The sequence below is a fragment of the Triturus cristatus genome, chromosome 12 (assembly GCF_964204655.1).
Source record: "Triturus cristatus chromosome 12, aTriCri1.1, whole genome shotgun sequence".
NCBI lineage: Eukaryota > Metazoa > Chordata > Amphibia > Caudata > Salamandridae > Triturus > Triturus cristatus.
The window spans coordinates 242,883,592-242,896,206 of NC_140595.1; the positions used below are offsets into that span (position 1 = coordinate 242,883,592).

Sequence of the window (12,615 nt, forward strand, 5' to 3'; positions counted from 1 at the left end):
CGGTTGCTTGCCTGTTGGCTAGTAGCCTTTGTGACGACGAACCTTTAACTTTCCACCACTGGTTTGGCTCCTCCAGACTGGCCCTTGCTTCCCTGTGAAAGAGAAGCACCTCAGGCCTTCCTGGTCTGCAACAGAAGCGAATCCTTCATTCTGCGTGGGTTGTGCTTGCCAAGGCTTGTTGTGTCCCAACTCGACATCGACGCCGCCGACAGCAAGAGCCCTCGTGGGACAGCTCGCCTCCTGGTTCTGGTCGTCCTCGACGCCTCCTGGTACCCGTGGCTGCTGCGACAAGCTTCACCTCTTCACCTGCATCTTCACGACATCGGCTGGTTCCTTCCTGGTTCCTTCCCGGCTCCTGGCTGGTGACCTAGACTCTGTCCCCTCTGCTTGCAGGTATCCTCCTTCTTGATTCCATCCTTGGTATCCACCGGACACTCTTCACTGACTGCCTGTCAGCATCTTTCTTCAGGCATCCATAGGAGTCGACGACGAAACCCGACGCAAGTTCACACCTATGCACCCGCAGCCCGTGGGCTAGGTAACTTGAGTACTCCGGTGCTCACAAGGGTATTGACTATCCTAGTGTCTAGTTTCCAAGTCTCTAACTCCTAGTTCCTTCCGAAGTGTCCTAAAACTCTTAATTTCTAAATATTACTATTTCTATCGACTTTAACGCATTACGCGTGAGTGTTTCCACTCTGCACCTGAATCCCGTGGGCCTCCCACTGCCTAGCAACTGATAGGATAGTGTAGCCCCAGCGATTCCCTAGGCCTAGGCCTAACCTGTGTTCGTGACAGTGGTTCTTATACCACTTACTTAGTATATGGTTTGTGTGGCCCCTAGGGCCTAACTGTATTACTTACCTGTGTGACTTATGTATGCTTAAATAAGACTGTGTTGTACTTGCCTCGAATCTCTTACAGAGTGCTGAGGGTATTTTGACTAGAATAAATACATTCTATTTTTATAATATATCTGTTGTGGTGTCCTTTCATTTGGTATTCAAGGGGTTGCAAATGGTATAACAGCTGGCTTCACATGCCATACAGAGTTTAGCCTAAGACTTCTCTTGTCCATGCTACCACTAGGATAGCTGGTCTATAAGGTTGACTTTACAACCAATCACCATAAGGGTTGTTTGGACTGATACAAGGTGTACACTAGAACTAGTGACATCATATATCAGGCCAACTTCTCACACAAATAAAGTTGGATGACAGCTCCAATACCTCCACCTTTAGCCAGCTGCTTCAGGTCATATACCAAGAAAATCATGATGGATATTTTTACCCTCAATGCAGCCAACTCGTTGAGTGTGGTGCAGTTGGTAAAATTACAACAAGGCTTCAGTGTTAAGATATAAGGTAACTGAAAGATGGATAAGTACTTTGCCAGATGTAAATGGTTCAGTGATGGTTTATTGAGGAATTGAATGAATAGAAGATAGCTGATAGAAGCAAGGAATATCCAGACTGACAGAGTTGTTCTACAATAGCATTGTCCAGCCTTTTAAATGCAGCATGCAGGCATGAATTATTAGACTAGCCAACACGTCAGCTGTTAAACAGTACCCCTACAAAGTTGCAGGTGGGAAAAGGCTAACAAATATCCGAATCGTATTTGTGCATGTATAAATGTTCATTTCTTCTAATACATTAAATGAAAAATCTGAAAGAAACAAGTTAGTTAGATTCCTCACCTTAGAATATCCCAGGCGTCAGGCTGGATCCGGAAACATTTTTGTAGCTATACCCCTTGTGCGTCGCTAGGCGTCGTCTGCGGCTCCGCGTTCGTCGTTGGCGTCGTGCGCCGGAATGACGTCGTCGGAGTACTTAGACGCCGCCCTCGCGCACTGACGTCAGTTCTTCTTTTTTCCGTGCCAGACAGCGCCGATCCGGGAAGAGCTTACCCCTTAGTCACTTTTTGACTAAACTTTTTGACTCTTTTTGGTCTTCTGTCGACTCGACTCTGGTGCCGGTAGGATGCCTGGGTTTAAGCCTGTGACTCCTGTCATCGACTGATGTCGGTGACGGACCACCATCGCTGGTGCCTTTACTGCCTGGGGGCCGACCACGACGCGGAGTCGTACCCCGATTGTCAGGCCTTGACCTCGAAGGCTAGGCGGGAGCGGTCCCGTAAGCTTCTCGAGCTTCGGCACTCGGCTCCGCGCCGCTCACGGTCCCGCTCCAGGAGGAGGTCCAAGGACCGGTCGCGGAGCCGCAGCCACCATCATCGCTCCTCGGGCTCGAAGTTTTCGGGTAAGTCGAAGCGATCAAAGAAGTCCAAGAGGCGACACCGCTCTTCGGACTCCCCTCGCTGGTCGCGCGACTCGGCCGAGGGTCAGGGTGGTCCCACCCCCGCGGCTCCGTCGGAGCCGCAGGAGCCGCGTCTGTCTCCATACCCGCCGGTCCCTGGGATTGACACGACTCCGGCAGAGGTCAGTGCTTTCCTCTCGGCCATGAGGGGCCTGGCTCCGCCGCCAACGCCTGCCGGCGCGCCTTCGGGCCCCGCGGGCTTGACTGAGCGACCTCGCGTGCCGGCGGCCTCGGCCCCGGCGCTGTCGACGACTTCGGTCCCGACGCCGCAGGTCCCCGAGGGATCCAGGCCTGGATCTCTGCCGGCGCCGGTCGACCTCACGACGCCTCCTCCGCTGGCGCCGACACCGGTTCCGCCTCCGGCGCCGTCTCCAGACGACGCCGTTCCCCGGTTTAGCCCCGGTCCGGGCCCGACGCCAGCGCGGCGCCGCTCGACGCCGCTTCCGACGCCGATGGATGAGCGTTTCATCTACCGCCCGGCTCCGATCATTCCCCCTGTTTATCAGGAATCGGATGATGGGGGCGACTGGGAGGGGTCTGAGGACCCTATGGCCAGACAAGGCCAGCTTTCACAGGACTGGGCAGATGAACTGGGGGATGCCAGTGGTCTGGACACCTCCCCGGACGCTGGTTTCATCTCTCTCGACTGTGGCCTCGGAGGAAGGTGCAGCTTTCTCAGTGGTGCTGCGCAAGGCGGCCGAAGCCCTGGGGCTCGAGTTGCCTGCTGTGGCTGAGAGGACTAACATCCTCACAGAGGTGCTTCAACCGTCAGCAAGCTCCACAGAGCCTCTGCTGCAGTTCAATGAGGCCCTCGTCGACGTTCTGCAGGGCACTTGGTCCAAGCCCTCTACAGTTCCTCATGTGGATCGGAACGTGGCCCGGCGCCACCGCCCTGCTCCGGGCGACCCCAGTTTCCTGTCCCAACACCCCACCCCCGAGAGTCTGGTTATCCAGGCCTCAACTTCCCAATCCTCCTTCCCATCCGCTCCTCCAGGTCGGGAATCCAAGAGGCTGGAACAGTTCGGAAAGAAGCTGTTCTCTTCCCTGAGTTTGGGCCTGCGGTCTTTGAACACCGCTTGCCTCTTGGACCGTTTCTCCCACTCTCTGTGGGATACGGTGGAGGACGTGCTGCCCCTGTGTCCAGAGGAGGCCCGGACACGTCTCTCCCAGGCGCTTGCTGACGGGCGAGATGCAGCACGACATGCCATACGGTGTGGACTAGACACCACGGACTCGCTGGGTAGGGCGATTTCCACCACTGTGGCGCTCCGGCGCCATGCCTGGCTGCAGCCCACATCTTTCTCGGGGGATGTCCAGAGTACCCTCATGGATATGCTCTTTGATGGCACTCCCCTTTTTGGTGAGAAGGCGGATAGTGCGCTGGCTCGTTTTAAGGACTCCCGGGCTACGGCCAAGTCCTTGGGTCTCTCGGCCCGCGGCCGCAAACTTCCGCCTTTCGCCCCTTTCGTGGCCAAGGAAGGGGCGCCTCCTCACATCTGCCTAGCCACCGGCCGCTGAACCAACCTGCACGCTGTCGCGGACGTGGATTCCGCCGTGGCGGTACTGGAGGACAACGTGCCGGTCAGTCCACATCCACCCCGGCAGCATCCGCCTCAAAGCCCTCCTAGTCCGAGCTTTCAGGCCCATTCCACGCCAGTGGGCGGCAGAGTTCGTCATCACCTGCTCCACTGGCGATCCATCACATCGGACAGGTGGGTGCTGCAAATCGTCCGAAGGGGCTACTCCCTCCCCTTCGAGACGACCCCTCCAGCCATGCCACCGCAGTGCCACCGTATGTCGGAGGATCACTTGAATCTTCTGCGGGAGGAAGTTACGGCCCTCTTGGCCAAAGAGGCCGTCAAGCGCGTTCCTGGTCCAGAAGTAGGTTGTAGTTGCTATTCCCACTACTTTCTGGTTCCCAAGAAGGGCAAAGGGGACCTACGCCCTATCTTGGACCTCAGGAGTGTCAACGCCTTCCTCCGGAAGGAACGGTTCAAGATGCTCACTTTAGCTCAGGTTCTGGCTGCCCTCGACCCTGGAGACTGGATGGTAGCGTTGGACTTGCAGGACGCCTATTTTCACATCCCTGTCCTGCCGGCCCACCGGCGTTACCTGCGGTTCACGGTGGGTCAGGAGCATTTTCAGTTCACCGTGCTCCCCTTCGGCCTCACCAGTGCCCCTTGGGTGTTCACGAAAGTGATGGCGGTGGTCGCAGCTCATCTGCGCAGATCGGGGGTTCCAGTCTTCCACTATCTCGACGACTGGCTGTTGAAGGCGGGCTCGCCCCAGCAAGTCGTCTCCCACCTCCAGACTACAGCCGACCTCCTGCATTTGCTGGGGTTCTCCATCAATGTGCCGAAGTCACATCTGAGTCCCTCCCAGAAGCTCCTCTTCATCGGAGCGGTTCTAGATTCGGCGCAGTTCCGGGCCTATCCTCCGGAACAGCGGGTCCGGGATATTCAGGCTCTGATTCCCATCTTTCGGCCTCTATCCTGGTTTTCGGTCAGGTTGGTGCTGCGGCTTCTGGGGCTGATGGCCTCCTGCATCCTGTTGGTGCATTACGCCAGGTGGCGAATGCGGGCTCTGCAGTGGGACCTGAAGTTTCAGTGGGCCCAGCATCGAGGCAACCTGTCCGACCATGTCTTGATCTTGGAGGGCACTGCGAAACAGTTGTAGTGGTAGCTCACGGACCGCGATTGGGTCAGGGGCAGATGCCTCTCCCTACCCCAACCGGAGCACGTAGTAGTGATGGATGCGTCCCTCCTGGGATGGGGGGGCCATATGGGAGAGGCGGAGATCAGAGGCCTCTGGTCTCCGGCGGAGTCTCAACTCCATATCAACTTGTTGGAGCTGAGAGCAATCCGGGGAAGTGTCGTGCAGGTGTTCACGGACACCACCACCAACATGTGGTATTGCTACAAACAGGGCGGGTGGGGTCGTGGACCCTTTGTCAGGAGGCTCTGCGCCTCTGGACATGGCTGGAACACCAGGGCATCATCCTGGTGGTTCAACATCGGGCGGGCTCTCTGAACGCCAGAGCAGACGAACTCAGCCGCCGGTGCATGATGGATCACGAATGGCGTCTCAACTCGGACGTGGCGCAAGGTCTCTTTCTGCAGTGGGGAGAGCCTTAGTTAGATCTATTCGCCACCGAAGAGAGCGCGCAATGTCAGCAGTTCTGCGCGTTGGAATTTCCAAGGCGGCACTCGCCCGGAGACGCTTTTTGTCGCGAGTGGAGTTGCGGTTTGTTTTACGCCTTTCCGCCTATACCACTTCTGCCCAGAGTGCTGAAGAAGATCAGGCGCGACCGGGCCCAAGTCATCTTAGTGGCTCCAGATTGGGCATGAAGGTACTGGTATCCCGAGCTACTCAGTATGTCAATCGATCCTCCGGTATGACTGCCTCTTCAGGAGGACCTTCTGTCGCAGCAGCAGGGGACGGTCCTCCACCCAAACCTGTCCAGTCTCCACCTCCATGCGTGGAGATTGAGCGGGACAGTTGATGCCATTTGACTTGCCTCCTGAAGTCTGTGACGTCATTCTGGCAGCCAGGCGTCCCTCCACAAAATCGGTATACGCCTGCAGATGGAACAAATTTGTGGCATGGTGCACAGCAAAGGCTGTGTATCCCCTTTCTGCCCCTCTTTCTGAGGTTCTACTCTTTCTTCTTTCTTTGGCCCAGCAGGGCTCTGCTCTGGGCACCTTGAAGGGTTATCTTTCTGCAATCTCTGCTTTCTTACGGCTTCCTGATCAGCCTTCTCTTTTCAAATCCCCTGTTGTTTCGCGTTTTCTTAAAGGCATTACTCACATGTTTCCTCCTGTCCCCTTCGTAATGCCTCAGTGGGATTTGAATCTTGTCTTGACCTTTCTGATGTGCGCTCCCTTTGAGCCTCTTCACAATTGTCCCCTTCGTCTTCTGACTCTTAAGACTGCTTTCCTGGTAGCTATCACCTCGGCTAGACGGGTGAGGGAGCTCCAGGCTCTGTCATCTAAGCCTCCTTTTCTTTCTGTTCATCTGTTCATCCGACAAGGTTGTCCTCCGGACTCGTCCTTCTTTTCTTCCAAAAGTGGTGACCCCCTTTCACATCGGGCAATCTGTCACATTGCCCACCTTCTTTCCGCCTCCGCATCCTTCGAAAGAGGAAGAGAGGCTCCACCGTCTGGACCCCAAACGTGCGCTGTCCTTTTATTTGGACCGCAACAGACGGTTCCGGGTGGACGACCAACTTTTTGTTGGATACGTAGGTGCTAAGAAGAGGAGGGCTGTACACAAGCAGACCATCTCACGGTGGGTCGTATTGTGTATAAAGGTTTGTTACTCCTTGGCGAGAAAGGACCCTCCTGTTGGGCTGAGAGCCCATTCCACCCGGGCCACAGCGGCGAATACTGCCCTGGGACGGGGAGTTCCCTTGCAGGACATCTGTCAGGCGGCGACGTGGGCCTCACTGCACACGTTCGCCAAGCACTATTGCCTGGACAGCCAAGTCCGGAGAGATGGCTTCTTTGGCCATTCTGTTCTCCAGGACTTTCTGGTGTGATCTTGGTTCGCAGACCCACCACCGGGGTTGGTATTGCTGGGGTATCTATTCTAAGGTGAGGAATCTAACTAACGTGTTTCTTTCAGATGAACAAGTTACTTACCTTCGGTAACGATGTATCTGTAAGAAACATTAGTTAGTTAGATTCCTCACCGACCCACCCATCCTCCCCGTTCTGCGAACCGACATCTAGGGTTAAGGTCATCCTGTTCAGGGCACTAGACTTTTTGGCACCAGTGTCGGTCTCTTGCATGGCTCTGCGTTCCTGGCGCGGAAAGCTATGTACAAGAACTGACGTCAGCGCGCGAGGGCGGCGTCTAAGTACTCCGACAACGTCATTCCGGCGCACGACGCCAACGAAGGACGCGGAGCCGCAGACGACGCATAGCGACGCGCAAGGGATATTGCTACAAAAATCTTTCCGGATCCAGCTTGACGCCTGGGGATATTCTAAGGTGAGGAATCTAACTAACTAATGTTTCTTACAGATACATTGTTACCGAAAGTAAGTAACTTGTACTTCAACAGTGCTCAGTGATTGATGTAATATATCTACTTTGGATTATAATTAGAGGGGCTGGTCATTCAGATTATTGACATTGTTACTGTTATTGACCAAGCTCCTCATCTGTATATAAGGTTTCGTACAAATTCAATTGAAGCAGTTTGATCAGACTGATGAGGCTGCCTCCTCCTCCTAGGATGCCCTGAGAGCTAAACGGAACCAGGAAGCCGCAGAGAGGGCCTGGCGACAGAAAGAAAAAGAGGATGCCCTAAAGAAGGCTCAAAATGAAGCTATGATGAAGCTCACCCGACAGGAGCAAGTGGCACAGAGAGAGCACTATGCAGCCATGCAGGCTCATCGAGACCGAGTAGAATTTGAGAGGGTTCTGAGGTAACAAATTAATATGTGGTGCACTTAGTTTTCAGCCCTGTGACACGGTTAATTGTTTATTGCAAGAAACTGGGTTATGTTGTTAATGTGTGCCTACTACTTTGCTTACCCTACTTGCTTCAGGTTGGGCTTACCACAAGCATATCTCTTTGTCTCAACAGTATCAAACAATTAAATGTAATTCAGCGGTTTGAGATGGAAGGTGAGCCTTAAATGGCAAGTTAAGGACAAAGCTACATATTTAATTTTCAGAGTGGAAAAACATGAGGCAAGGTAACTGTCAGTAACGATTTTGCAGAATGAAGTAAACCTAAAGTTACTCCAGTATTGGAACTTTCATAGATTCACATGTTTGAATCATTCCCCGTCATCAAGATGAGAGTCCCTGGTATTATTAAAGAAAATTTCCTATTAGACATATAACATAAGGCCATAGGCCTAAAAATCTTTTGTAACATATCGCTGTTCTTTAATAAAAAAAAAGGACTAAACTTAGAACTAGTCAATCAGAAGAGATCACCCTGTAGAATCTTACTGAGAGAAGCTCCAGTCCCTCAGATTTTCTACCGCACGTCGTGCTAAGGGAGTCTCCTCTGAGCTCTGCTCAGTTTTCTTCTATTTCTCTAATATTGGAGTGTTGTCATCCTTTCAACCTTACTACAATTCAGTGGATTTGTTTCAGGTGATTCAAACTGATGTCCACCATGTCAGACACCTAAAAAAGGTCTTTTCAGAGCCTATGGTACTTGCAGGAAGAAAATACTTCATATTGATAAGCACAAGGATTGCCTATACTGCTTGGACCCTGACCACAAACCTAAGGAGTACAAGGTATGTTGGACTTTTTCAACAAAGACTCTTAAAGATCGTGAAGGTAGGCTTCTCCTGTGGCTTCAGCGGCTCAAAAACAGGGACACGATGGTCTCTGATGAGGAGAGTGATGCTTCTAAATCTTCCTCAAAAATGCCTCAAAAAGGACCTTTAGATGACCCTGCTGGTTTATCGTCGCGGCCTCCTAAAAAGCTTCAAAAAAGTCATCTGATTCCCTTCAGAAGATGACTGGATCTGTCAGAAAAGCTTCCCAGGAGGAAAAGAAGTCATTATCAGAACCTTCTACTCCACCCTTGAAACTGAAGAATACCTTCAATAAGCCTACTTCAGCTCAGCCGATGAGCAGCTCGTCAACAACACCTCCGGCGACAAGAAAATCCTCTCCTAGGGTGATTCTGGTAACATCGATGTGTTGCGGGGTAAGTGAATGCTCTGCGCCAAGAGTTATAATGCAAGGACGTTTTATTTAAGGTTTCATGCAAGTCCCGAAGTGTATACAGCAACAAGGAAGAATATCCACGGGTTGGCGCTCTTGCACGATTTTGGGGAATTAACTCTTCGCTTCTTCAGGGGTCGCGTTGCCTCTCACGGACTCTCCAATCAGCGGTATGAGGGAGGGAAGAAAAGAAAAAGAAAACACTGCCTTACTATCAGGCTACTTCTTGGTTTTGAGGGAGGGGGGAAGTGAGGGAGCTACACAAAACACAAAACTTCCTACGCTTATCTTTCAAAAGGGCAATATGTCCACAATTTTTAACAACAACCACAGACCACGGTGTACAAAACAAGATTATTTCATTTATTTGTTCATTTTGTTAAATTTTTTCATTTTTTCATTATTCTTTTTGGCAACATAAACAAATGTCATAATATAGAAACACAATTGTGACTAACCTTAACAGTGTACGGACAATTCATCTAAAAGACATATATATAACATAAATTCAAAAACAATCAAAAACAAAAAATGTTTTTGATTGTTTTTGAATTTATGTGGACATATTGCCCTTTTGAAAGATAAGCGTAGGAAGTTTTGTGTTTTGTGTAGTATATTTATCCCTGTAATCTTCCACGCTCATGAACTTTATCAGGGTCCCTCTTCCGTAGTTCCTTCGGGAAGTGAGGGAGCACCAGTGTGGCTGAACCGTGAGGGCAAGAGAGAACCAGCAGCAGGATCGGGATTGACCCGCTATGCAACGTTACAGACCCCGCCCATCTTAGTGGCCACCCAGGGAGGAGTCAGCCGCCCGTCGCCCTGACCCCCGGAGCCAATCACGCACCTGTTGGAGCCACGAACCTCCTGGTCCGTGGCTGGGCGCTGAGCAGGGAAAGCCTCCTGGCTCCTTGACACTTGGTCCGACGTCAGGATTCGAGTCCGCCGCAGCCGTCCATCTTTCTTCCAGTTCTGCCTCTCCTAGGATCGTCTTCCCGGCGTCTGTCTTGCGGTTCGCTTCCATTTCCTGATTGGAACTCCACCCTTTTGAAGCGGACGAATCCTTTCTCACATAGCATCCGGGGGCGGGGTTTTGCGGCAGGCTGGCTTCAGTGTTAAAGGGCCAGAGGCCTGTGATGTCAGGTGTTCCCAGATCGCTAACAGCGATCTCCATGTCCGGGAGCTGAAAACAAGGTTTACAAGAGGTAAGTCCCCAGAGTGTTCCGCGAGGCCGGGAAGGGGTGAACGCTGACACAATGATGTCTACAGTTACCACGGTCACTGTATCTCCGGCGTCGATTTCTTCGTAGATGACGACATCTTCGATGGGTAATATTGTCGATGAAGCAAATTGTGTCTTCGAAGTCTTCATCGTCGTCGAGAGGCCAATTCCTGACAACGATTCATCTGTCAACGATACAGCTCTCGTCGACGACCCCGTCTCTGACAGTTTGCTGTCAAGGGACCAAGAAAAGCAGCTTTCATCGATGAAGGTGATTCTGTCGGTGATCCAAGATTTGGCCATGAAGCAGTCGTTGACGACACTATCGACAAGGAAGGAAAATCATAAAATTCCAAAAATTCAGTTGACACCAGCTTTAACCTCACCTAGTCAGGTGCAGTCTCTTTTGCCATCCCAGTTCTTAGACGAAGATGATGAGGATGAGGGGTCCGAAGATGACAGTCTCTTTGGAGCACCCTTAACCCCATCGGGCCTTGATGTCAAGTACCAAGAGGACTTTGATGAGGATGATGGTTATGGTCACCAATATCACCATCCGCAACAACAATATCAACATCAGGAGATGATCTCCTTTAGACCTCACACATGTCCCCGATGTAGGACTCCCATGGCTGATTTCCCACACATGGCATGGACTTGCACCAAAGTTGCTTTCTTTTGGGGGAAAGTGTTCGAGGAGCTATAGTTAATGCTGGATCAACCCCTCCCTCCAGTCCCCCCTCCTGGCCTTATTAGGTTATGTCAGAGGTCTCCCCAAATCATCCAGGCATTTTTTCTCCCTTGCACTGCTTTTGGCTAAAAGGGAGGTCGCTATCTATTGGGGAAATAAACGCCCCCCCACACTGAAGGGATGGATGTACAGCATGACCTATTGCAATACTAATTCCAAACTGTACGCCCCGCTGCAGCCTCCAATGTCCCGTCCCCTTGATATTTGGCAGCCCCTTAAATCTTATTTGTTGGCTCAAGCATCGGTGTGCTCACAAAACGACCCGGAGTCCACCCCAGAGCCGTAGTATCGAATTTGTTGTGTTATTTCTGTCCCATATTGTAGGTACTCAGGGAACAAGATGATGCAAATGGTTACGTTATAATTAGGGCTCCCGGTTTTATAGTATTTATTTTTTTGACATTTACATCTGTATTTATCCATATTTATTTATTTTTTATCTGTATTTATCCACATTTATTTTTGTCGCAAGCAAAAGAAGACGCTGCAGCTAGTATTTTTCCACATTTATTGCACACTTGCATTCAGTTGTAATAGGTTTAGATATATTTATATATACATGAAATTAAGTAAACACAATATATTCATCTGAAAACTTTGCTAAAATAATAAAGAGAACATAGGCCTAAACAGACCTTGAGTAACTTACATGAGGAAACCTTTACTGTACAACCTAGGGACCTTTGAATCCTGTTCTTCTCTTGTCCCATTTGATGTGTCTTCAAAGACAGAGATCAAATGTCAAGCTGTGTCTTTGAGGGAGCAACCCATTCTTTTTTTCTCATTGCAGAACAATTTCCCTAGGATTATGTAGGCCTACATAGGAATTATTTTGACAGATTTTTATTCAATTTTTTTGTAAACAGAGGAGATAATTTTCCAGCGTACACTATGATAAATATCTATTAATAACTTGCTAAAACGCAAGGTAAGTGTTCATATTTTTGAGGGGAGGAGGGTGCAAAATGCTTTGTGTCAGCATCGGAAACATTCTTCCCCCGTAGCCGACACAAATGTAAATGTAAATATATTTATATAGCGCAAATCACCAACCGGTCTCTAAGCGCTTGCTTAGGGAACCCGTCCTGGTATTCCCCTGTGAGATAACCCAGCAGGGCATCCACAAGGTGAAAGCCAGGCATCCCGCCGCGAGGGGCCATTGTGGAGATTAAGCAAGCTATTGCCCAGAGTCGCAGAGTGTGAACCCATGAATCGAGTATGCACTGGAGCGAGAATTATCGAGTCCATGGACAATTAATGGACTCAAGACCCAGCCGAGCCGGGAATTGAACCCTGGTCCCAGGCTGACCTCTGCTTCCAGGTCTGCCTACTCTAACCAGTGAGCCACACTTCTCCACAAAGTATAATGGAACTGGGCACGGAGGTATTAGAGAGCTTTACCCGAGCATCAGTTCAATTTTACCTGTTCATATGCATTGTTTACAGGCATGTGAAAATGAAGTGATATGCTCAGAATCACGATTGTTTTCCAATGCAGCGTCCATGATTACCCACTGAAAGCATTTAAATGTATTAACTGGCCCAAAGTGTTTCCCCCTGCAACAATAGGGCTGCGAAAATGTGTACACAATAACGCAATGCACTCCTCCCACTTCTCCTCTGGAGTGAA

The 12,615-nt window shown here is 50.7% G+C and overlaps 1 protein-coding gene across 1 annotated transcript in view; it reads left to right on the forward strand.

Moving 5' to 3' along the window:
* Window positions 1-12,615, forward strand: part of CFAP45 (cilia and flagella associated protein 45) — a 513,786-nt gene that overhangs the window by 439,875 nt on the left and 61,296 nt on the right. The window contains exon 10 of the mRNA XM_085639403.1: window positions 7,555-7,748. Coding sequence (XP_085495529.1) covers window positions 7,555-7,748 — 194 coding nt within the window. The remainder of the gene's footprint in view (window positions 1-7,554; window positions 7,749-12,615) is intronic.